The sequence below is a fragment of the Mobula birostris genome, chromosome 19 (genome assembly GCF_030028105.1).
Source record: "Mobula birostris isolate sMobBir1 chromosome 19, sMobBir1.hap1, whole genome shotgun sequence".
Taxonomy (NCBI): Eukaryota; Metazoa; Chordata; class Chondrichthyes; order Myliobatiformes; family Myliobatidae; genus Mobula; species Mobula birostris.
The window spans coordinates 66,693,381-66,714,799 of NC_092388.1; the positions used below are offsets into that span (position 1 = coordinate 66,693,381).

At 45.6% G+C, this 21,419-nt stretch overlaps 1 protein-coding gene across 3 annotated transcripts in view; it reads left to right on the forward strand.

The window, feature by feature from the left end:
* nphp3 (nephronophthisis 3) overlaps nt 1–20,983 on the forward strand; it is a 157,289-nt gene extending 136,306 nt beyond the window's left edge. For 2 of the 3 annotated variants that reach the window (XM_072283766.1, XM_072283764.1), the window contains 4 exons: nt 10,438–10,563; nt 11,678–11,793; nt 17,013–17,189; nt 20,881–20,983. In XM_072283766.1, the coding sequence (XP_072139867.1) occupies nt 10,438–10,563; nt 11,678–11,793; nt 17,013–17,189; nt 20,881–20,971 (510 nt within the window). In that variant the 3' untranslated portion in view covers nt 20,972–20,983. Of the gene's footprint in view, nt 1–10,437; nt 10,564–11,677; nt 11,794–17,012 lie in introns of all 3 variants that reach the window. The other variant, XM_072283765.1, reaches the window with a different exon arrangement.
* Nucleotides 20,984–21,419: the final 436 nt, after the last annotated feature.

The window sequence follows — 21,419 nt, forward strand, 5'->3', positions numbered from 1 at the left end:
GCCCAATATATTGATACAATTACAAAGAAGGCACAACAGCAGCTCTACTTATTTCCTTAAGAATTTGAGGAGACCTGATGTGTCGACAAAGACCTTCAAATTTCTATAGATATACCATGGAGAGCATTCTACTGGTTGCATTACTGCTTGGTATGGAGGGGCCACTGCATAGGATCGGAATTAGCTGCAGAAAGTTGTAAACTCCCTCGGTCAGCTCCATCATGGGCACTAGCCTCCCCAGCACTGAGGTCATCTTCAAAAGGCGAAGCCTCTAAAAGGTGGCATCCATCGTTTAGGACCCCCATCACCCAGGACATGCGCTTTTCTCATTGCTACCGTCAAGGAGAAGGTATAGGAGCCTGGAGGCACACTTTCAACATTTCAGGAACAGCTGCTTGCCCTCTGCCATCTGATTTCTTAATGGACAATAAACCTATGTGCATTATCTCACTTTTTTTTTCTTTTACTCTGTTCTTGCACTACTTATTTAATTTAATTAGATATATTTTTAGAAACATAGAAAATCTACAGCACAATACAGGCCCTTCGGTCCACAAAGCTGTGCCGAACATGTCCCTACCTGAGAAATTACCTAGGGTTACCCATAGCCCTCTATTTTTCTCAGCTCCATGTACCTGTCCAGGAGTCTCTTAAAAGACCCTATCGTATCCGCCTCCACCACCGTCGCCGACAGCCCATTCCATGCACTCACCACTCTCTGTGTAAAAAAACTTACCCCTGACTTCTCCTCTGTACCTACTTCCGAGCACCTTAAAACTGTACTCACATCCTTCCTGAAGTGAGGTGGCCAGAACTGAGCACAGTACTCCAAGTAGGTCTGACCAGGGTTCTATACAGCTGTAACATTACCTCTCAGCTTTTGAACTCAATCCCACGGTTGATGAAGGCCAATGTACCGTATGCCTTCTTAACCACACAGTCAACCTTTGCAACACTTTTGAGTGTCCTATGGACACAGACCCCAAGATCCCTGTGATCCTCCACATTGCCAAGAGTCTGACCATTGATACTATATCCTGCCGTCATATTTGACCTACCAAAATGAACCACCTCACATTTATCTGGGTTGAAGTCCATTTGCCACTTCTCAGCCCATTTTTTAATGTCCCGCTGTAACCTCTGACAGCCCTCCACACTATCCACAACACCTCCAACCTTTGTGTCATCAGCAAACTTACTAACCCATCCCTCCACTTCCTCATCCAGGTCATTTATAAAAATCATGAATAGTAAGGGTCCCAGAACAGATCCCTGGTCACCGACCTCCATACAGAATATGACCCGTCTACAACCACTCTTTGCCTTCTATGGGCAAGCCAATTCTGGATCCAGAAAGCAAGGTCCCCTTGGATCCCATGCCTCCTTACTTTCTCAATAAGTCTTGCATGGGGTACCTTATCAAATGCCTTGCTGAAATCCATATACACTACATCTACTGCTCTTCCTTCATCAATGTGTTCAGTCACATCCTCAAAAAATTCAATCAGGCTCGTAAGGCACGACCTGCCTTTGACAAAGCCATGCTGACTATTCCTAGTCATATGCCTCTCCAAATGTTCATAAATCCTGCCTCTCAGGATTTTCTCCATCAATTTACCAACCACTGAAGTAAGACTCACTGGTCTATAATTTCCTGGACTATCTCTACTCCCTTTCTTGAATAAGGGAACAATATCTCCAATCCTCCGGAACCTCTCCCATTCCCATTGATGATGCAAAGATCACTGTCAGAGGCTCAGCAATCTCCTCCCTTGCCTCCCACAGTAGCCTGGGGTATATTTCGTCTGGTCCTGGTGACTTATCCAACTTGATGCTGTCCAAAAGCTCCAGCACATCCTCTTTCTTAATGTCTTTATGCTCAAGCATTTCAGTCCACTGTAAGTCATCTCTACAATCGCCAAGGTCCTTTTCCGTAGTGTTACGAACTGTAACGTTTTAGAAATAAACCAGCAGCAAGAGATTTCACACTGTCAGGTTTTAATATCTTTATTAGTATCTACTTATAATATCATAACTTAACCAAGATAAACAATGTTAACAGTGTTAGGTGTGTATATGTGTGTAATATAGCTCCCAAACTAAGTTAAGCTTGGGGAAACAAAGCTTAGAGTCTTGAGATGGTAAAGTAGGAAAGTTCAGTTCATTCACGGAATAAATGATAGGAGAGAGATATTTGTAATCCAGGGTGAAACGTAGAGGAGGTAATTACGAATATTCCATGATGGTAAAACGAGATAACAGTCGCTATAGATCTTGTCCATCATGTCGTTCCAAATCCACATTCGAATTATCACCGAAAGTGATCTGTCACTGGGATATTGTCTTCAAGGGATTACCACGCAACATACCCAGGCAAGGATTAACACATAAGTGGTCTCCACAGGATATCCCAAACAAAATCTACTCCTTTTGAATTATACGAAGTGACAGTCCCACATTCATTGTGCACCGTGTGCCGATATTTAATCCAATCTTTTGGGCTTAAAAGAGTTTCAAACCATTGCAGTGACCAGTTGAAGCTTCAGCAGCTGGTTTTTCTTTCTTTCTTTCTTTCTTTCTTTCTTTCTTTCTTTCTCTCTTTCTCTTTCTCTCTCTCTCTCTCTCTCTCTCTCTCTCTCTCTGTCTCTCTCTCTCTCTCTCTCTCTCTCTCTCTCTCTCTCTCTCTCTCTCTCTCTCTCTCTCTCTCTCTCTTCCCCCCCTCTCTCTTCCCCCCCTCTCTCTTCCCCCCCTCTCTCTTCCCCCCTCTCTCTTCCCCCCTCTCTCTTCCCCCCTCTCTCTTCCCCCCCTCTCTCTTCCCCCCCTCTCTCTTCCCCCCCTCTCTCTTCCCCCCCTCTCTCTTCCCCCCCTCTCTCTTCCCCCCCTCTCTCTTCCCCCCCTCTCTCTTCCCCCCCTCTCTCTTCCCCCCTCTCTCTTCCCCCCTCTCTCTTCCCCCTCTCTCTTTCCCCTCTCTCTTCCCCCCCTCTCTCTTCCCCCCCTCTCTCTTCCCCCCCCTCTCTTCCCCCCCCTCTCTTCCCCCCCCTCTCTCTTCCCCCCTCTCTCTTCCCCCCCCTCTCTTCCCCCCCTCTCTCTTCCCCCCCTCTCTCTTCCCCCCCTCTCTCTTCCCCCCCTCTCTCTTCCCCCCTCTCTCTTCCCCCCCTTCCCCCTTCCCCCTTCCCCCTTCCCCCTTCCCCCTTCCCCTCCCCTTCCCCCTTCCCCCTTCCCCCCTTCCCCCTTCCCCCCTTCCCCCCTTCCCCCCTTCCCCCCTTCCCCCCTTCCCCCTTCCCCCCTCTCTCTTCCCCCCCCCCTCTTCCCCCCCCCTCTTCCCCCCCCCCTCTTCCCCCCCCCTCTTCCCCCCCCCCCTCTTCCCCCCCCTCTCTTCCCCCCCCCCTCTCTTCCCCCCCCCCTCTCTTCCCCCCCCCTCTCTTCCCCCCCCCTCTCTCCCCCCCCCCTCTCTTCCCCCCCCCTCTCTTCCCCCCCCTCTCTTCCCCCCCTCTCTCTTCCCCCCCTCTCTCTTCCCCCCCTCTCTCTTCCCCCCTCTCTCTTCCCCCCCTCTCTCTTCCCCCCCTTCCCCCTTCCCCCTTCCCCCCTTCCCCCTTCCCCCTTCCCCTCCCCCTTCCCCCTTCCCCCCTTCCCCCCTTCCCCCTTCCCCCTTCCCCCTTCCCCCTTCCCCCCTTCCCCCTTCCCCCTTCCCCCTTCCCCCCTTCCCCCCTCTCTCTTCCCCCCTCTCTCTTCCCCCCTCTCTCTTCCCCCTCTCTCTTCCCCCCTCTCTCTTCCCCCCCTCTCTCTTCCCCCCCCTCTCTTCCCCCCCCTCCCCCTCTCCCCCTCTCCCCCTCTCCCCCTCTCCCCCTCTCCCCCTCTTGTTGTAAAGTTAAACAAACTGCAAGTCAGTCAGTGAACAACATCGTAGTCCCGCCTCATTTAGGCACTCTTAAAGTGACAGTCCACAGTAAACAAAACCTGTGGGTTCGTAACAGTAGTGAATACTGAAGCAAGGTATTCATTAAGTACCTCTGCTCTCTTCTCCGGTTCCATACACAGTTTTCCACTGTCACATTTGATTGGTCCTATTCTCTTGCGTCTTATCCTCTTGTTCTTCACATACTTGTACAATGCCTTGGGGTTTATTGTAGTTTATAGTTTTAATTATGTATTGTAATGTACTGCTGTTGCAAAACAACAAATTTTATGACATATCCCAGTGATATGAAACCTGATTCTGAGTTTCTTTGTAAAACATTGGTTCAGCCACATCTATACATGTGGGAGTGTTTGTGCATGAACTGCAGAAGGTTATCAAGAAGGGAAGTGGAATATTGGCCATCAATGCAAGAGAGCATCCATCATTAAGGGCCCCAGTCACTCAGGACATGTCCTCTTCTCATTGCTGTCATCAAAAAGGAGGTACAGAAGCCTGAAGGCACACACTCAGCGATTTAGGAACAGCTTCTTCCCCTCTGCCATCCGTTTCCTAAATGGACATTGAACCCTTCGGCACTATTTATTATTCCTTTTTTTGCACTATCTATTTAGTTCAATGTTTAAGTATATATAAATTTACTGTAATTCAATTTTTTATTATGTATTGCAATCTGCTGCATAACAATGCATTTTATAGCACATGCCAGTGATTTCAAACCTGCCTGATGAGATTGAATTTAAGAGCAAAGTGGTTATGCTGTCACTGATCAGGGTACTGGTGAGGCCTCATCTGGAATACTGCATACAGTTCTGGTCTCCTTCCTGCAGGAAAGGCATACTGGCTTTGGAGGTATTGTAGAAGAGATTCACCAGGTTGATTCTGGAGATGAGGAAAGATTGAGACTATGCTCACTGGAATTCAGAAGAATTGAGAGGGCATATAAAATCATGAAAATGAGGGGCCATATCTTTTAAGATTCAGAGGAATAAATTTAGGACATGGATGAGAAGAAAGAGTATTTTTTCATCGGTTTGAACGAGGCACAACTGCGCAAGCACGTGGAGGTCAGCCAGTGAGAACAGCGAGAAGAGTTTAAAAAGAAGACAAATTTATACAGTGGGCGTCGGAGTAGAGGGAGACAGAGTAGGAAGCCTTTGGCTCAACGGGGCTTCAGCAATAGCAGGATCGAGGCGAGGTAGGTTGCCTGAGTAGAATACAGACAGGAAGTATGTGTGTGAGGCCAGTTTTCTGTTCTCGGTGTCAGATTTGGGAAGTCCTGGAGACTCCCAGCCTCCCGGATGGCCACATCTGCACCAGGTGCATCAAGCTGCAGCTTCTTAGGAACGGTATTAGGGAACTGGAGATGCAGCTCGATGACCTTCGTCTGGTCAGGGAGAGTGAGGATGTGATGGAGTGGAGCTGTAGGTAGGTAGTGACTCCGGGGCCTGGGGAGACAGTTAAGTGGGTAACAGTCAGGAGAGGGAAGGGTAAGAGGCAGATGCTAGAGAGTACCCCAGTGGCTGTCTCCCTTAACAATATATACTCCTGTTTGAGTACTGTTGGGGAGACGGCCGACCTGGGGAAAGCAACAGTGGTCACGCCTCTGGCACAGAGTCTGGCCCTGTGGCTCAGAAGGGTAGGGAAAGGAAGAGAATGGCAGCAGTGATAGAGGACTGTATAGTTAGGGGGTCAGACAGGCGATTCTGTGGATGCAGGAAAGAAACGAGGATGGTAGTTTGCCTCCCAGGAGCCAGGGTCCGGGATGTTTCTGATTGTTTCCACGATATCTTGAAGTGGGAAGGAGAATAGCCAGGGGTCATGGTTCCAATGACATAGGTAGGAAAAGGGAGGAGGTCCTGAAAACAGACTACAGGGAGTTAGGAAGGAAGTTGAAAAGCAGGACTTCAAAGGTAGTAATCTTGGGATTACTGCCTGTGCCATGTGACAGTGAGGTATAGGAATAGAGTGAGGTGGAGGATAAATGCGTGGCTGAGGGATTGGAGCAGGGGGCAGGGATTCAGATTTCTGGATCATTGGGACCTCTTTTGGGGCAGGTGTGACCTGTACAAAAAGGTCAGATTGCAGTTGAATCCCAGGGGGACCATTATCCTGGCACGGAGGTTTGCAAAGGCTGTTGGGGAGAGTTTAAACTAAAATTGCTAGGGGCTGGGAACCGAACTGAAGTGATGGAGGAAAGAGAGGTTGGCTCACAAATAGAGAAAACTTGGAGACAGTGCGAGAGGGAGGATAGGCAGGTGATAGAGAAGGGACACACTCAGTCCGATGGTTTGAGATGTGTATTTTAATGCAAGGAGTATTATGAGCAAAGTGGGTGAGCTTAGAGCGTGGATCAGCACTTAGAACTATGATGTTGTGGCAATTACAGCGATTTGGATGGTGCATGGGCAGGAATGGCTACTTCAAGTGCCAGGCTTTAGATGTTTCAGAAGGAACAGGGAGGGAGGCAAAAGAGGTGGGGGCATGGCACTGTTGATCAGAGATAGTGTCACGGCTGCAGAAAAGGAGGAAGTCATGGAGGGGTTGTCTATGGAGTCTCTGTGGGTGGAAGTTAGGAATAGGAAGGGGTCAATAACTCTACTGGGTGTTTTTTTTATAGACCACCCAATAGTAACAGGGCGATTGAGGAGCAGATAAGGAGACAAATTCTGCAAAGGTGCAACAAATAACAGGGTTGTTGTGGGAGATTTTAATTTCCCAAATATTGTTTGGCATCTCCCTAGAGTTAGGGGTTTAGATGGGGTTGAGTTTGTTAGGTGTGTTCAGGAAGGTTTCTTGACATGATTTGTAGATAAGCCTACAAGAGGAGAGGCTGTACTTGATCTGGTATTAGGAAATGAACCTGGTCAGGTGTCAGGTCTCTCAGTGGGAGAGCATTTTGGAGATAGTGATCACAATTCTATCTCCTTTACCATAGCATTGGAGAGGGATAGGAACAGACAAGTTAGGAAAACGTTTAATTGGAGTGAGGGGAAATATGAGGCTATTGGAAAGGAATTTGGAAGCATAAGTTGGAAACAGATATTCTCAGCGAAACGTATGGAAGAAATGTGACAAATGTTCAGGGAATATTTGCGTGGGGTTCTGCATAGGTACGTTCCAATGAGACAGGGAAAGGATGGTAGGGTACAGGAACTGTGGTGTACCAAGGCTGTTGTAAATTTAAAGAAGAAAAGAAGAGCTTATGAAAGGTTCAAAAAACTAGGTAGTGATAGAGATTTAGAAGGAAGGAACATAAAAATGAAATTAGGAGAGCCAGAAGGGGCCATGAGAAGGCCTTGGCAGACAGGATTAAAGAAAACCCCAAGGCATTCTACAAATGTGTGAAGAGCAAGAGGATAAGACGTGAGAGAATAGGACCAATCAAGTGTGACGGTGGGAAAGCGTGTATGGAACTGGAGGAGATAGCAGAGGTACTTAATGAATACTTTGCTTCTGTATTCACTACGGCAAAGGATCTTGGTGATTGTAGGGAAGACTTGCAGTGGACTGAAAAGCTTGAGCATGTAGATATTAAGGAAGAGGATGTGTTGGAGCTTTTGGAAAGCATCAAGTTGGATAGTCACTGGAACCAGATGAGATATACCCCAGGCTACTGTGGGAAGCGAGGGAGGAGATCGCTGAGTCCTTGGTGATGATCTTTGCATCATCAATGAGGACGGGAGAGGTTCTGAGGGATTGGAGTGTTGCGGATGTTGTTCCCTTATTCAAGAAAGGGAGTAGAGTTAGCCCAGGAAATTATAGACCAGTGAGACTTCAGTGGTTGGTAAGTTGATGGAGAAGATCCTGAGGGGCAGTATTTATCAATATTTGGAGAGGCATAATATGATTAGGAATAGTCAGCATGGCTTTGTGAAAGGCAGGTCGTGCCTTACGAGCCTGATTGAATTTTTTGAGGATGCAACTAAACACATTGATGAAGGTAGAGCCGTAGATGATGTGTATATGTATATCAGCAAGGCATTTGATAAAGTACCCCATGCAAGGCTTATTGAGAAAGTAAGGAGGCATGGGATCCAAGGGGATATTACTTTGTGGATCCAGAACTGGCTTTCCCACAGAAGGCAAAGAATGGTTGTAGACAGGTCATATTCTGCATGGAGGTGGGTGACCAGTGGTGTGCCTCAGGGACCCATTCTGGGACCCCTACTCTTTGTGATTTTTATAAATGACCTGGATGAGGAAGTGGAGGGATGGGTTAGTAAATTTGCTGATAACACAAAGGTTGGGGTGTTGTGGATAGTGTGGAGGGCTGTCAGAGGTTACCGTGGGACATTGATAGGATGCAAAACTGGGCTGAGAAGTGGCAGATGGAGTTCAACCTAGGTAAGAGTGAGGTGGTTCATTTTGATAGGTCAAATATGATGGCAGAAAATAGCATTAATGGTAAGACTCTTGGTAGTGTGGAGGATCAGAGGGATCTTAGAGTCCGAGTCCATAGGACACTGGAAGCTGCTGTGCCGGTTGACTGTGGTTAAGAAGGCAAACGGGGTGCATTGGCCTTCATCAACCGTGGGATTGAGTTTAAGAGCCGAGAGGTAATGTTGCAGCTCTTTTGGATCCTGGTCAGACTTCACTTGGAGTACTGTGCTCAATTCTGGTCACCTCACTACAGGAAGGACGTGGAAACCATAGAAAGGGTGCAGAGGAGATTTACAAGGATGTTGCCTGGATTGGGGAGCATGCCCTATGAGAATAGGTTGAGTGAACTTGGCCTTTTCTCCTTGGAGCGATGGAGGATGAGAGGTGACCTGATAAAGGTGTACAAGGTAATGAGAGGCATTGATCGTGTGGATAGTCAGAGGCTTTTTCCCAGGGCTGAAATGGCTAGCATGAGAGTGCATAGTTTTGGAAGTAGGTACAGAGGAGATATCAAGGGTAAGTTTTTTTACACAGAGAATGGTGAGTGCATGGAATAGGCTGCCAGCGACTGTGGTGGAGGTGGAAACAATAGGGTCTTTTAAGAGATTCCTGGACAGGTATATGGAACTCAGAAAAATAGAGGGCTATGGGTAAGCCTGGGAAGTTCTAAGGAAAGGACACGTTTGGCACAGCTTTGTGGGTCGAAGTGCCTGTATTGAGATGTAGGTTTTCTATGTTTCTACTTCTATGATTTTTTGTGGTATTTTCTGTCCAGGGAAGCAGTAGATGCTACCTCATTAAATATATTTAAGGCACAGTTAGCATTCTGCATAGCAGGGGTGTTTGTTTAGAGTTATGAGGACAGGTTAGACAGGTGGAGCTGAATCCACATCCAGATCAGCCATGATTGTTTTGAATGGTGGAGAAGGTTCGATGGGCCAAATGGCCTACTTCTGTTCCTATTTCCTTGGATGGTGTGTCTTACTGATGAGGAGAGACTGCATAGGGTGTATTTTTTTTGTGGAACAGAGGGAGGTGAATTGATAATATAGGTATGCACAAAATGATGTGTAGCGAGAGGGTAAATGTTGGTAAATGCAGAGATATCTATAACCTGAGAGCACAGCTCTTGGATAACCGCCACGGACAGTCCCAAGCCTGGGTATGAAAGGGTGGGGGAGTTGGGCATGGGGCTAGCAACCCCATCCTATAAAACTCTTGTGCTGCAGAAACACCAACAGAAGCTCTAAAGAACTTTATCCCTGAGACAAGAAGATTCTTCACCTAGAAGACATGTGAAGTTGTGAAAGCTGGAAGTCTGGAAGCCATAGAACCAGTCAACCTTTTAGAAGAAAGGCTGGCCAAAGAACACCTGAAACTGACTCCCAAGAGATGGGCTACACCAGGGGAAAACTTGAAAGACTGACATAAGACAGAGGACTCTGGTGGGTTACTGCTTGCGGCTTGACTAACTAACCTAAAGTCTAGAGGAACAAGATTGCGTTTGCTCTGGACCTATTGCAGTGATAGGCAATTGCAGCGGGTCCATGTCCTTGGACAGGTCCAACCTCTCAAAGCACTTCACAGTACATGTGAGTGCAAACAACAGGAATTCTGCAGGTGCTGGAAATTCAAGCAACACACATCAAAGTTGCTGGTGAACGCAGCAGGCCAGGCAGCATCTCTAGGAAGAGGTGCAGTCGACGTTTCAGGCCGAGACCCTTCGTCAGGACTGTCCTGACGAAGGGTCTCGGCCTGAAACGTCGACTGCACCTCTTCCTAGAGATGCTGCCTGGCCTGCTGCGTTCACCAGCAACTTTGACATGTGAGTGCAACTGGCCGAGTCAGTGAGCCAGCTCAATCTGCTCCTCTTGGGCACTAGCTTGATTGTCACCCTCTCGAAGTAGGTGAGAGCCTCCGACTACAGCAGTGAGAAACTGAAAGTGTCCTTGAACACTCTCGCCCGTTGGTTGGCACAGGTTTTCAGTGCCCTACCATGTACACTTGCACTTCACTATTCCGTGCATCTCCACCATTTCTGCTTCTTGTGCAAAGGTCTTTGCCTAACTGTTTCTTTCTCCATGGATATTTTCTGGCCTGGCCTGCTATTTTCAACTATTTTTTTGTTTGAATTTCAGGGAAAATTGGAGAAAGCTGTTCCATTATGTCAGCTGGCTGTTGAAATTCGCCAAAAATCCTTTGGTCCAAAACACCCAAGTGTTGCAACTGCCCTGGTGAATCTGGCTGTGCTGTATTGTCAGCTGGTAGGTGATAAATCATTTAATAGTCTTTATCAAAAAAAGGTTTCACAGAAATTTAGAATTTACAGTGCTACTTAAAGTTCAAGTAAGTGGAGTAGAATGAAAGGACCTTGAAGCTGACACCAAGAACACTGGACACACCAGGGGACAACTTGAAAGACTGACCTTCAGGCATTAGGTGTAGTTTTGAATTAAATTCTACTCTGAAATGAACATTTTTTTGAGTTGCAATATGTTGGATGTTTTGATTAATTTTTCAGGAGTAAGTTCATTACACGCAATTCACCCCTCACAGAATAAAATGGCAGAGAGCTGAATATCTCTGTTACTGTGGGAGTGGGTTGGGCAGAAGCTGAAGGTACGTACACTGACCAGAACAAGGAGGTTTAGCTGGAATGCATGTCTGGAATGTGCAGAACACATCCCAAAATGTTTCACGTTTCCTGATCAGGAAGTAGCATTGTGGGTGGGTTTCCAGTGCTGGCCAGATGTAGAATTAGGACAGGCTTGTGATATTCCTGAACCCACATTGGAGCAAATCTGTACCAGAAAGTACTGCAGCCTTCATGTTGTGGATAGGATTGTTTAACAACAAAACACAAGGCACTCATTTATTAAAAAAATAAGCACCATAGGGTAACCATATTGAAGGCGTGATGATACACCAGCATGGGATTAGAACGTGAGGTTCCAGTTGTAAAAGGTTAAACCTATTAAATTATTTTCCACTGAAATTGCAGGATAAACTTGTACAAGTTTTCAAAATGTAAGCAGTATGTTAATTCTCAGTGTGTGGGCAAGGACTCCCTAGCTGTCCTGAACAGGTGTGAGTGAGCAAATTGCTGTTTGCAATGGGTTTGACAGTGATTCTGTAATTCTGGTGCAGTGAGCCAGCTGCCTGTGATGGTTCTTGTCATTCACTGTGAACTAGCTAATCTACATGACACTAATTGGTTGAACTCATCTTGTGCCAGTGGCTAATTCTGGGAAGAGAAAAAGATTGGCAAAGTATATTTCAGTCTTTGTGAGATGCAGAACAAGTGTGTATTGTTTTTCAATCAATGTTGCTCTTTGATCCCTGGTAAAATTCTTATAGCTATAAATGTTTATTCCACAGAAAAATCACACGGAAGCATTACCACTGTATGACCGTGCTCTGAAGATCTATGAGGACAGCTTGGGTCGTTGTCATCCTCGGGTGGGAGAGACGCTAAAGAATTTAGCATTGCTAAGGTAAAGTAGGGAACATCAGTACAGAGTCCAGTCTTAGTGAACGGTTTCCTTGTGATGTCTCTGCACCAGGAGTCCATGGAATTTCACCAAGCTACCTTGCAGATGCTTGAAAAATATTTTGTAATACAGTATGCTCTGACTGTAGTTTTACAGAATGCAGTTGGCTGGAGCTGGTGGTCGGGGCTCCTGGTTTAATGTTCATAATGAGCAATATACACATTTTGTGTCTCTTTTTAGAGACAAGCTGTTGGGAGGGAATGGGGTTGAATGGAAGAACAGTAAATGACCTCTGCTGTTGTAATCTAGATTAACTGTTGATCTCTGTTGTCGACTAGAAGATAACAGCAGAAGTGAGAAGGGAAGCTTTTATGCACATGAACTGTGATCTGGAACGCTGCCTGAAAGGGTAGTGGAGGCAGATTCTCTGTTAACTTTCAGAAGGTAATTGGATAAATATTGGAATAGAATATGTTGCAGTGCCATGGAGAATTCAAAGAATAGAATTATTGTCAAATAACCATGTTTAAAAATCAACAAATCAGCATCAGACAGTCATAAAATTTTATCATTTTGATTTTAGTTATTAATTCCCAAGCAGTTTATATAAGCCCTCACAATTTGTTACATTTGTCTTACTGATAGCCAGTTCCAATGTAAATGGATTAAGTGAGTGCATCATATTTTTTTTTTGGTGTATTTTTTTCCTTACTTTAAAAATGCCCCCTCCCTTGGGCTCACATCACAGCTTGTCTCTGCTCCAGAAGAATCTGGGAAGCCTTGTTGAAGTTGTGTCAAAAGCCACTGTTCAGCTGTAGCGGGTGGTGTGAAAGTGGTCCAGTGACCCTGCTCGGCTCCTGTTGGGAATTGATATCTGTACTCTGCACTGTGCCTCCTGTGTCTGTGGCTTACAATGTGGCAACACAGTGCAGTGGGTATTTGTGAATATTTAAAAGGATGATAACAGGACAAGTTTGCTTCTGAACAAGAGATTCAATCATTATATGCATCATTTTATAAAAACACTTTTAAAACATGTTAAGGTTTGTTGATCCTAAGCAATTATGCAATGCATTTTCCGTAAGAAGTTGAAACTTGTATGCAAAACACATTTTGACATACAATCCATTAAAATTAAGTTTTGTCCAAAAACTTGAGGAGAAATTGAGAATACGGTGTTTGATTTGAGCAGTATTGGACTCTCCACTATGTATTGACAGCTACCAAACATTTATTCTCAGAAGATGTTAATTTGTTAGTCTTAGCATTGAGCTCAAGGGTCAGGAAGTTATGTTGCGGTTTCAAAAAAAACTATGGTTTGGCTTCATCTACAGTTTGCATTCATAGAAACATAGAAAACCTACAGCACAATACAGGCCCTTCGGCCCACAAAGCTGTGCCGAACATGTCCTTACCTTAAAACTGCGTAATAAAAAAAGCCTACCCCTGACTTCTACTCTGTATCCACTGCCAAGCACCTTAAAACTATGCCCTCTCGTGCCAGCCATTTCAACCCTGGGAGAAAGCCTCTGACTATCCACATGATCAATGCCTCTCATTATCTTGTACACCTCTATCAGGTCACCTCTCATCCTCCGTTGCTCCAAGGAGAAAAGGCCAAGTTCACACAACCTATTCTCATAAGGCATGCTCCCCAATCCAGGCAACATTCTTGTAAATCTCCTCTGCACCCTTTCTATTGTTTCCACATCCTTCCTGTAGTGAGGTGACTGGAATTGAGCACAGTACTCCAAGTGGGGTCTGACCAGAGTCCTATATAGCTGCAACATTACCTCTCGGCTCTTAAACTCAATCCCACGATTGATGAAGGCCAATGCACCGTATGCCTTCTTAACCACAGAGTCAACCTGCACAGCAGCTTTGAGTGTCCTGTGGACTCAGACCCCAAGATCCCTCTGATCCTCCACACTGCCAAGAGTCTTACCATTAATGTTATTTTCTGTCATCACAATGAACCACCTCACACTTATCTGAGTTGAACTCCATCTGCCACATCTCAACCCAGTTTTACATCCTATCAGTGTCCCGCTGTAACCTCTGACAGCCCTCCACACTATCCATAACACCCCCAACCTTTGTGTCATCAGCAAATTTACTAACCCATCCTTCCACTTCCTCATCCAGGTCATTTATAAAAATCACAAAGGGTAATGGTCCCAGAACAGATCCCTGAGGCACACCACTGGTGACTGACCACCACGCAGAATATGACCCATCTACAACCACTCTTTGCCTTTCGTGGGCAAGCCAATTCTGGATCCATAAAGCAAGGTCCCCTTGGATCCCATGCCTCCTTACTTTCTCAATAAGCCTTGAATGGGGTACCTTATCAAATGCCTTGCTGAAATCCGTATACACTACACCTACTACTCTTCCTTCATCAATGTGTTTAGTTACATCCTCAAAAATTCAATAATTTCCTGGGCTCTCCCTACTCCCTTTCTTGTATGAAAGAACAACATCCACAACCCTTCAATCCTCCGGAACTTCTCCTGTCCCCATTGATGATGCAAAGATCATCGCATCCTCTTCCTTAATATCTACATGCTCAAGCTTTTCAGTCTGCTGTAAGTCATCCTACAATCGCCAAGCAACACACATAAAAGTTGCTGGTGAATGCAGCAGGCCAGGCAGCATCTCTAGGAAGAGATACAGTCGCTGTTTCGGGCCGAGACCCTTCGTCAGGACTCCAATCGCCAAGATCCTTTTCCATAGTGAATACTAAAGTAAAGTATTCATTAAGTACTTCTGCTATTTCCTCCGGTTGCATACACACTTTTCCACTGTCACACTTAATTGGTCCTATTCTGTCACATCTTATCCTCTTGCTCTTCATACACTTGAGAATGCCTTGGGGTTTTCCTTGATCCTGTCCGCCAAGGCCTTCTCCTGGCCCCTTCTGGCTCTCCTAATTTCATTCTTAAGCTCCTTCCTGCTAGCCTTATAATCTTCTGGATCTCTATCATTACCTAATTTTTTTAACCTTTCGTAAGCTCTTCTCTTTTTCTTGACTGGATTTAGAACAGTCTTTGTGCACCACGGTTCCTGTATGCTCCCATCCTTTCCCTGTCTTATTGGAATGTATCTACACAGAACCCCACGCAAATAGCCCCTGAACACTTGTCACATTTGTTCCGTACATTTCACTGAGAATATCTGTTCCCAATTTATGCTTCCAAGTTCCTGCCTGATAGCCTCTTATTTCCCCTTACTCCAATTAAACGTTTCCCTAACTTGTCTGTTCCTATCCCTCTCCAATACTATGGTAAAGGAGATAGAATTGTGATCACTTTTTCCAAAATGCTCTTCCACTGAGAGACTTGATACCTGACCAGGTTCATTTTCCAATACCAGATCAAGTACAGCCTCTCCTCTTGTAGGCTTATCTACATATTGTGTCAAGAAACCTTCCTGGACACACTTAACAAACTCTACCCTATCTAAACTCCTGACTCTAGGGAAATGCCAATCAGTATTTGGGAAATTAAAATCTCCCACCACAACAACCCTGTTATTATTACTCCTTTGCAGAATCTGTCTCCCTATCTGCTCCTCAATGTCACCGTTACTATTGGGTGGTCTATAAAATACACACAGTAGAGTTATTAACCCCTTCCTATTCCTGACTTCTACCCATAGAGACTCCATAGACAACCCCTCCATGGCTTCCTCCTTTTCTGCAGCCGTGACACTATCTCTGATCAACAGTGCCACACCCCCACCTCTTTTGCCTCCCTCCCCATTCTTTCTGAAATATCTAAAGCCTGGCACTTGAAGTAGCCATTCCTGCCCCTGCACCATCTAAGTCTCTGTAATGGCCACAACATCATAGCTCCAAGTACTGATCCACGCTCTAAGCTCATCCACTTTATTCATAATACTCCTCGCATTAAAATAGATATATCTTAAACCATCAGTCTGAGTGTGTCCCTTCTCTATCACCTGCCTATCCTCCCTTTTGCACTGTCTTCAAACTTACTCTATTTGTGAGCCAACCTCCCTTTTCTCCGTCACTTCAGTTCGGTTCCCACCCCCCAGCAATTCTGGTAAACCTATTATAGAAAAATGTGCAAATGTGGCTTGCCAGGATGCTACTGGGATTAGAGGACATTTGCTTTAAGGAAGTTAGACAAACCTGGGTTCTTTTCCCTGGCGCAGTGGAGGCTAAGGGGAAACTTGGTAGAAGTTTATTAAGTTATGCAAGGCATAAATAGACAGCCATTATTTTTTTAGGATCAAAATGTCTAATACCAGAGGGCATGCGTTTAAAGTGAGAGGGAGTAAGTTTAAAGGAGTTGTATAAGGTAGTTTTTTTTATATGCAGTGGTGCACATCTGGAATGGTGGTGGTGGAGACAAAAATGATAGCGATGTTAAAAGTTTGAAGTAAATTTATTATGAAAGAACGTATACATATCACTATGTACTAGCCTGGGATTCATTTTCTGGCGGGCATTTACAGTAGGACAAAGAAATACAATAGAATCAACAATCAATAGTACACGAAGAAAGGCTGACAAACAACCAATGTGCAGAAGAAGACAAACTACAAATACAAAAAAAATTAATACTGAGAACATGAGTGAAATTATCCACACTGGTTCAGGAGTCCAATGATTGAAGGCTAATTCCTGGTGGTGTGGAACCAAAGGCTTCTGTACCTCCCTCCCAATGGTAGCAGTAGGAAGAGAGCATGGCCGGGATGGTGGGGCTCCTTGAGGTAGCCTTCCATAGAAACGTGCTTACTAGTGAGGGGGAGCATTTAACAGACTCTTAGATAGGCACAGATGTCATCTTGTCTTGTATAGCAAGATGTTCTCTTAACTCATTATGGCCCCTGCAATTTATTGTCTGCCGGTAAAGTTTTTCACTGTACCTCAACACGTGTCAATAATAACCCAATTTTCCAGTGTATGTGAATATAAGTAATGGAGGGATTTGAACTATGTGCAGGCACAAAGGATTGATGGATTTAAGTGCCGTTAGCTTAATCAATGCGGCACGACATCAAGGTCTGGAGGACCTGTCTGTTCCTATGTTGTACTGATCAATGTGGAGGGGAGAAATGTGTGATGCTGAAATATGATTGACAACAGAGTATGTTTTGTATATTTGCATTGCTAAAGTGTGTCAAATAAGTGATTTTCAGATATTCTTTTGCAAGAGAGTAGTGCTAAAGGATTAATGTCTTCACCATTACAGCTATGAAGAAGCCAATTTTGAGAAGGCAGCAGAATTGTACAAGAGAGCAATGGATATCAAGGAAGCTGAGTCCTCGGTGGTTGGTGGAAAAGTTCTGTCACGGCATTCATCCAGTGCAGATGCTTTCAGTTTAAAAAATGCTTTGGCTTCTAACCCCTATCTGGAACCGGGGTTCAGGTGACCTACATCAAAAATGGATTGCAAACTCTTGTGCTGTAGGCTCATTATTTTTAAGCTTTTGTGAGTACGGTCCAACCTGAAATGGATTTATTTGATAGTTTCAACTGAAGATTTCCAGGAATCTGGAACAATTAGTTGTGTAAAGGAACATTTTGAGAAAAAGAACTGTGATTAATTACCAATGGTTCTGGCATGTGGGAGGGAAAGAATGATCCTTTGTCACTAACTTGGATCAACTAGTGTTTGGAATGAGCTGATTACACTCATAAATGAAAAATTCATTACTGAACCCAAACTACTTCTGAAGGGAAATGTTTTTATACGTGCTTATTTATAGCATTGAATGTAAGTTTGTCCCTAGTACCGGCACCTACAACTGCCACCATTCTGAGGAGAATGGTTGGGAAATGTCATCTCCCTTTTCCGAGGACTAACTTTGTGACCTCAATGGGGTAGAATTGTGAAATTGTATTTTTTTTAATGCTGTGACTGTTTTGGGAGGAAGTACTTGCATTTTGGGAGGTGATAGAGAGGAGCTATAGGCAAGTAGTCACGGGGCCTCGGGAGACAGATAAGTGGGTGACAGTCAGGAGAGGGAAGGGCAAGAGTCAGATACTAGAGAGTACCCCTGTGGCTGACCCCCTTGACAATAAGTACTCCTGCTTGAGTACTGTTGGGGAGGGGGGAATGGCCTACATCGGAGAGGCAACAGTGGCCGCACTTCTGGCCCAGAGTCTGGCCCTGTGGCTCAGAAGGGTAGGAAAAGGAAGAAGGCAACAGTAGTAGGGGACTCTATAGTTAGGGGGTCAGACAGGGGATTCTGTAGACTCAGGAAAGAAACACCGATGGTAGCTTCCCTCCCAGGTGCCAGGGTCTGGGATGTTTCTGATCGCGTCTACCATACCCTGAAGTGGGAAGGTGAGCAGCCAGAGGCTGTGGTACATACTGGTATCAATGGCATAGGTAGGAAAATGGAGGAAGTCCTGAAAACAGACTACAAGGAAGTTAGGAAGGAAATTGAAAAGCAGGAACTCAAAGGTAGTCATCTCGGAATTACTGCCTGTGCTATGCGACAGTGAGTATAGGAATAGAGTGAGGTGGAGTATAAATGCGTGGCTGAGGGATTGGAGCGGGGGCAGGGATTCAGATTTCTGGATCATTCGGACCTCTTTTGGGGCATGCACGACCTGTACAAAAAGGATGGGTTGTACTTGAATCTGAGGGGGACCAATATCCTGGCACAGAGGTTTGCTAAGGCTATTGGGGAGAGTTTAAACTAGAATTGCTGGAGGGTGGGAACCGAACTGAAGAGACAGAGGAAGGGGCAGTTGGTTCACAAATAGAGAAAGCTTGGAGATCGTGCGAGAGGAAGGATAGGCAGGTGATAGAGAACAGATACACTCAGACCAATGGTTTGAGATGTGTCTATTTTAATGTGAGGAGTATTATGAGTAAAGTGGATGAGCTTTAGAGCATGGATCAGCACCAGGCTTTAGATGTTTCAGAAAGGACAGGGAAGGAGGCAAGAGAGGTGGGGGCGTGGCACTGTTGATCAGAGATAGTGTCACGGCTGCAGAAAAGGAGGAAGTCATGGAGGGGTTGTCTACTGCGTCTCTGTGGGTGGAAGCTAGAAACAGGAAGGGGTCAATAACTCTACTTTTTTATAGACCACCCAATAGTAACAGGGACACCTAGAAGCAGATAGGGAGACAGGTTCTGGAAAGGTGTAATAGTAACAGGGTTGTTGTGGTGGGAGATTTTAATTTCCCAAATATTGATTAGCATCTCCCTAGAGCTAGGGGTTTAGATGGGGCGGAGTTTGTAGAACCCCAAGGCATTCTACAAGTATGTGAAGAGCAAGAGGATAAGACATGAGAGAATAGGACCAATCAAGTGTGACAATGGAAAAGTGTGTATGGAACCGGAGGAGATAGCAGAGGTACTTAATGAATACTTTGCTTCAGTATTCACTATGGAAAAGGATCTTGGCGATTGTAGGGATGACTTACAGTGCACTGAAAAGCTTGAGCATATAGACATTAAGAAAGAGGATGTGCTGGAGCTTTTGGAAAACATCAAGTTAGATAGGTCTCCAGGACAGGACGAAATATACCCCAGGCTACTGTGGGAGGCGAGGGAGGAGATTGCTGAGCCTCTGACGATGATCTTTGCATCATCAGTGAGGATGGGACAGGTTCCAGAGGATTGAAGAGTTGCAGATGTTGTTCCCTTATTCAAGAAAGGGAGCAGACATAGCCCAGGAAATTATAGACCAGTGAGTCTTACTTCAGTGGTTGGTAAGTTCATGGAAAGGTTCTTGAGAGGCAGCATTTGCGGAGGCATATGATGAGGAATAGTCAGCATGGTTTTGTCAAAGGCAGGTCATGCCTTACGAGCCCGATTGAATTTTTTGAGGATGTGACTAAACACAATGATGAAGGTAGAGCAGTAGATGTAGTGCATATGGATTTCAGCAAGGTATTTGATAAGGTACCCCATGCAAGGCTTATTGAGAAAGTAAGGAGGCATGGGATCCAAGGGGACCTTGCTTTGTGGATCCAGAATTGGCTTGCCCACAGAAGTCAAAGAGGGGTTGTAGACAGGTCATATTCTGCATGGAGGTCGGTGACCAGTGGTGTGCCTCAGGGATCTGTTCTGGGACCCCTTCTCCGTAATTTTTATAAATGATCTGGATGAGGAAGAGGAGGGATGGGTTAGTAAATTTGCTGATGACACAAAGGTTGGGAGTATTGTGGATAGTGTGGAGGGCTGTCAGAGGTTACAGCGGGACATCAATAGGATGCAAAACTGGGCTGAGAGGTGGTTCATTTTGGTGGGTCAAATATGATGGCAGAATATAGTGTTAATGGTAAGACTCTTGGCAGTGTGGAGGATCAGAGGGATCTTGAGGTCCGGGTCCATAGGACGCTCAAAGCTGCTGCACAGATTGACTGTGTAGTTAAGGCGGCATACGGTACCTTAGCCTTCATCAACTATGGGATTGAGTTTAGGAGCCGAGAGGTAATGTTACAGCTATATAGGACCCTGGTCAGACCCCACTTGGAGTGCTGTGCTCAGTTCTGGTCACCTCACTACAGGAAGGATGTGGAAACCATAGAAAGGGTGCAGAGGAGATTTACCAGGATGTTGCCTGGATTGGGAGCATGCCTTATGAGAATAGGCTGAGTGAACTCAGCCTTTTCCCCTCGGAGCGGTGGAGGATGAGAGGTGACCTGATAGAGGTGTATAAGATGATGACAGGTATTGATCGTGTGAATAGTCAGAGGCTTTTTCCCAGGACTGAGATGGTCAACACGAGAGGGCACAGTTTTGAGGTGCTTGGAAGAGGGTACAGAGGAGATGTCAGGGATAAGTTTTTTTCCCTGAGAGTGGTGAGTGTGTGGGATAGGCTGCCGGCGATGGTGGTGGAGGCGAGTATGAATAGGGTCTTTTAAGAGACTCCTGGATAGGTACCTGGAGCATAGCAAAACAGAGGGCTGCAGGTAACCCTAGGTAGTTTCTAAAGTAAGTACATGTTCAGCACAGCATTGTGGGCCAAAGGGCCAGTATTGTGCTGTAGGTCTTCTGTTTCTATTGTTGGAAATGTAGTTTCATATATTAACTGGAATGGGACGTATTGTTAGTTTGAGTAGTATAATCAGTACTTTGAAATATTCCCTCCAAGCAGATCGCCAAACTTCGCCAGCTTGGTATCAGCTCATCCCTCTGCAATTGGACCTTGGACTTTCCGACTAACACATCCCAATCAGTTAAGTTAGACAACCCCTTCTCCTCCACTCTCACCCTGAACACCAGCGTGCCTCAAGGCTGTGTGCTGAGCCCTCTTCTGTACTCCCTTTTCACCTATGACTGCTTTCCTGTACATGGTTCTAACTCCATAATCAAGTTCCCAGATGACACCACGGTGGTTGGCCTGATCAGAAGGGATGACGAGACGGCCTACAGGGATGAGGTCCAGCACCTGACCACGTGTTGTGCCGACGACAACCTGGCCCTTAACACCCAGAAGACCAAGGGAATTATTGTGGACTCCAGGAATGCCAGGAGCCACAATCACGTCCCCACCTACATCAACGGAGCTGTAGCGGAGCGTTTATCAAGCTTCAGATTCCTTGGTGTCCACATTTCCCAGGATCTCACCTGGTCCCTGAACTCCTCCATCCTGATCAAAAAGGCGCAACAGCGCCTTTATTTCCTGCGGAGCAT